The sequence below is a fragment of the Coenobita brevimanus genome, unplaced genomic scaffold, assembly GCF_032717465.1.
Source record: "Coenobita brevimanus isolate Jiangsu-jjx unplaced genomic scaffold, ASM3271746v2 jjx.HiC_scaffold_1957, whole genome shotgun sequence".
In the NCBI taxonomy this organism is placed as follows: domain Eukaryota; kingdom Metazoa; phylum Arthropoda; class Malacostraca; order Decapoda; family Coenobitidae; genus Coenobita; species Coenobita brevimanus.
Genome location: NW_027642839.1, coordinates 1 through 4,995, shown reverse-complemented (window position 1 = coordinate 4,995; position 4,995 = coordinate 1). Strand labels below are relative to the sequence as shown.

Sequence of the window (4,995 nt, the reverse complement as noted above, 5' to 3'; positions counted from 1 at the left end):
GGTGTGTGAAGATTACACATTACAGTAGTTTTAGTCCAGTTCATCTTTAGCCCTACTTTGAGCCTTTCTCTGTTCGGGTCATTTAACGTTTCTTGCAATAAATGTACCATCATGCAATCCCATTTTGCCCATATAAAAAGGAGCCCTGAGGCCCAGGCATAGGCTACCCATTCCTAATATTTATAGGCAATGGTGACCAGCCCCACTTTCCCGTGAGTGGCATTGTGCAAGCAAAGAGCCCCCAACTCCCTCCTCAGATGAAACCCATAGAGGCTCCATCTGGTCACAGTGCCTTAACCCACTAAGCCACCAAAAACCATTTGGTTATACAGATATACTGACTGAAAGTATCCAAGCAGATGTTGCTCATAAAGGTGTACAGTACGTACTATGGGTGGATGGGGTTTACTGCTCACACAATACCATTCTGGGACAATAGATTGGTCATTCTCACTTCAAAAATCAGGAATTAAGTAGACCAACCCAGGGTCCCTATGTTCCTGGTGGGGCAATAAAAGATTGGATGATGGATAAATGATGATGTACTGACCTTCATGTCAATCCTCCGTTCAATTCCAGATATGACAACTGATCGCCATGACCGTTCCTCACTGGTTTCCTGCACTGCTGTGTACTCAGGTAGTGGCTCTATCCTTGGCTGAGGACCCAGACCTGAATCAAGATAGAAGGTTCTTGTTATCTATTCTTTTTTCTTCTTTTTTTTTTTTTTTTTTTTTTTTTTTTGGAGAAGGGATGTCTTCATGTTGTGTCACTGATATAACCAGGCAACTCCACTGCCTGATAATGCTAATGCCCCTGAACTCTCATCCTATCCCCTGAAAAGAGGTTGATGGACTGCAGGGGAAGGACAATGTACACCTGCAGTCCACTGGGTTCATGTTTCAGATGAGCATGATGGCACAACAACAGTTTTTTTTTTTTTTTTTTTTTTTACCCAAATAAAGCCACTGTAAGTTACAGAAAGATTGAGTGTTAAAGTTCTTTTGTCACCTGTAAAGCTCACTTGCCAATTTCCCTGTTTCGGTAGTAGATGGATGGCTATCATCAACTCGGGAGATACTACCATGAGAGTGGTATGTGATTACAAGCTCTGTAACAAGGCACATAATCATCACTCTCAGGCATGAAACTTTGACAAATTGTTAGAGTCCAGGTTGAGACATTTATATTGTTACAAAGCTTACCGAACATCTCTGATATCTTTTTTCAGCAGTTATCAGCAACTGTAGGAAAGTAATTAGCTAGTTTTGGCACTTAATTTAGTTGCCAGTTCATATAAAACATAAGTAATACCATGATCAACCCTGTATAGTATGACGATTCCACGAGAGGAAACATGGCATCATTTTGCTTGTGCATGTACCTTATATATCCTACTGGCTGCATGGAAAAAACTGTGATATTATGGAACTTATCACTGTAGTGCATTTATTTTAGGTGAATAACCAAGGGGACGCATTCCTGCCTAATAACTATAGATTCATGAAATTCATGCAAGGTCACATGCTATAAAACTGCTTCAAAGAAACTTGGATTTTCATACAAAATCCATAATGTCTACCCTAATGAGCAGTTAGCTGTAATTTGCAAGTCATGTGCAGTCTCAGCATAAATAATGCTTTCCCATGTGGAGTGGATGTGGAGATGTTCCACTAAAACAACTGGACAAAATTCAGAGCAAAGCTATAAGAATAATTAATAATCCTGCAATTATAAATTAACTACCTCTCTTACAAGTAAGACAAAGTATTGCCTCCCTTGAATTATTTTACAGATACTTTTATGGCAAATTCTCAGACAAAGTTGCATCCATTGTGCCACCTCTCCATACATTCCCCTGTGCTACATGGGCATCTGGTAGCACCATGACTTGACTGTCACACTGCCATATTGTAGAACTTCTGCATATCAGAATTCCTTTATTCTCCAAACTACTTCTCTCTGGAACTTGATTCCCCAGATTTTTCCCCAAAACTTCAGCCTTCAGCAGTTTAAGTCAAACTGTTGCAGAGTTTTTATGAATGGAGGATACCTGTAATTTGGTGTATGATATTTTGTTTTGTTTTGTTTTTCCTTCCTCTGTTTGTCTTTTGTTTAGAAAAAAAAAAAAAAAAAAAGGACAAGAACCCAGTAAATTGCAGGTTGAAGTTGCCCTTGCATTCAATCATCCTCCTTTCAGGGGATAGGAAGACTGGGAGGGCTTGTACAACTGGGCAGTAGTATCACCCCATTACACTGGTGTCACCTTGTGAAGTCATCCCTATCCAGAACCATGCAACCTTTTGATACAGCCAGACCAATTGTCAGTCAGCAATACTCACACTCCATGATGGATTTCACCATGGGTGTCTGGAGAGGGGGGCAAGGGGGGGCAGTTGCCCCACCTTAGAATTCCAAAGTGTGTCTGGAACTTTTCCGGACGTCACGTATATTTTCGTTCCTTTGAGTTATAGCACATCAGCATATGAAGACTTTTCGCCTGCAATTTAAGTACATCTTGATACTATATTTTATAGTGAATTATATGTTCGGTCGGCACATATATGTATAATTTCTTTAATTTTGCCCCCCCTTACAAAAAATCCTGCAGATGCCCCTGGATTTCACAGTTCATCCAGTGTATCTGTGTCAACACGGGTGAGCACATTGGTGAACGCGCCACATGAAAGCATCTGTGTATCATCTTCATCATTGTCACATAGGTTCTTTTCATGTAACCTTTTGTTGTAACCAAACAGCTCTTAGCAATACTTACATTCCATAATGGATTCCTGCCGTACATCTAGTGTGTCTGCATCATCAATGAACTTGTCTTGTGAAAGCACCTGTGCGTGATTGTCATTATTTCATATAACCCTTTGATATATTCAGACCAGGTGATGACATAATTATGGAGGTATGCAAAATGTAGGAGGACTGCTTGATGTAACAGAATGGGTTAAGGTAAGCCTGTGCCCATGGTCAGACACGATGAAATGGCTGTTAATCCTTTGCCCAGAGTTAACACATAAAGAAAAACCCCCCACAAAACTCACGCTCCATGATGGATTCCTCTAGTTCATCCGGTGTGTCTATGTCATCTGGCGTAAGCATATCAGTGAACTCATCATGTGAGAGCATCTGTGCGTCATCGTCGTCGTCGTCATCATCGTCATTGGTGTGTTGGCTGAGGGAGGAGAGGGAGTGTTGGTCGTCCTCCACTGCCACTGTCAGAAGCTCCTCTGTCACTGTCAAACGTTTCTTCCGGGTCACCTCCAAGCTTGACGGACGCTCTGTAGAAGAGATGCTCAAAAATAAGAAACTGGGAGTGAGATTCTTGAACATAACTGTGTTTATGATCAAGGCCCTGTTGTAACTGTGATAAGTATTCCCAGGAAGGACAAAGAAAGGACAGTACAGTGTCTTCCCATGTCTCTTGTTCTTCCCAGAAAAAGAAATCTTGGTTATGAGAGATATTATCGTAGGTTAATATATATATTTTTTGAGGGAAGAACAAGAAAAGGGCAGTACAGAATCTCTCATATCTCTGGTTCTTCCTGTAAAATACATATAAGTTATAACAGGGAATCGATTGCAAATGTGTTTGAGAATCCCACCTTGGGATTGGATTCATAAATACACATAGCCCTGTATTTTCTTTGGTTAAGTAGGCCCCCCCTAGATTTTATCTGTGTGTCTGATATAATGTACCATTGTATCTCTGTTTCTAATATACTGTTGATATATACAGTTAACTTTTGTGGTAGATTGGGGGGACAATCATCCTGTCACTCAGTGTAGAGATGCCCTATGGTCTCTACACTGAGTGACAAGCCTAAAGGTTTCCTGTACCCTGGAAACCATTTACTACACTGGGTGGTAACCATATAACTGGGGTTTTTGGCAAGGTTAAGTATACCCCAGATTCCCCTATCAAAAATCACTTATCATGGCAAATGTTTTGGAGAGCCTCAGAGGACCCAATACCAGCCAAGGACCCCAACCAAATGGACAGGTTTCATGGCCATGTGGAATGTGAGAGGTGTGAATCACGACAGCAAGAGGGCGGAAGTGGTGAATGTGTTCAAGAGTGCGAGATATGCCATGATGACACTGTGTGAAACAAAGATGAAAGGGTGTGCAGTGGAGGAGTGGAAGGGTGTAAAGTGTGTGAGGTCAGGCATGAATGGGCGAGGAAGATGCAAGGAAGGAGTTGCTTTGTTGATGAATGAGGTGTGGCAGAATGGAATGAGAGATTACAAATGTGTCACCCTGAGATGTATGTATGTCATGTTCAAGTTTGAGAAGGTGAAAGTGGCTGCCACTGTGATTCTAGCATATGCACAGTGTGATGACAGGAGTGAGAGAGAGAAAGACAGGTTTTGGAATGAGCTGGATGAAGCAGTGGGAGAAATGCCTAGGAGCTAGAAAGTGATTGTAATGGGCAATATGAATGGAAGAGTAGGCACTGGTCCTGAGGATGACATAATGGGTTGTAATGGAGTACCAGGAGAAATTAATAACGGGAAGCAACTGAAGGATATATGTCAGGAAAGGAGGTCCTGCATTTGTAACTCGTATTTCAAACACAGAGATGCACATAAATATACATGGTATAGAGGGAATGGGGATCAAGTTGAATGAAGCCTGATTGATTATGTGCTTGTGGAGGTCGATGCTGGGAATGGTTGCTGATACGAAGGCAGTAAGAGGACGATGTGGTCTGTCAGATCATATGATTGTGGTATGCAAGATCAAGCTGAAAGGAGTGAGGTGGACCAGGAGAGAGAGGAGCAGTCAGGGAGAAAGTCTGAAAGTCGAGAATCTGAGGATCAAAGAAATGGATGAATACAGGACCAAAGTAGGGGAGGAGTTAGAATCAGTATATTGGAATGAAATGGATCTGGACAGCCTGTAGAATGCATATAGGGACTGCTTAGTTAGGAATGCTGAAGTGGTGTGTGGTGTGGCAAGAGTACCAACAAAGAAGAAAGG

At 41.7% G+C, this 4,995-nt stretch overlaps 1 protein-coding gene across 1 annotated transcript; it reads right to left on the bottom strand.

Annotated features, from left to right (window-relative positions):
* Positions 1-483: 483 nt before the first annotated feature.
* Positions 484-3,293, bottom strand: LOC145389713 (uncharacterized; the record flags this gene model as incomplete). Its single annotated transcript, XM_080264914.1, has 2 exons — positions 484-672; positions 3,057-3,293. Coding segments are annotated over 2 exons (426 nt in total), but the record flags the coding sequence as incomplete, so codon positions are not given.
* Between the last annotated feature and the right edge of the window lie 1,702 nt (positions 3,294-4,995).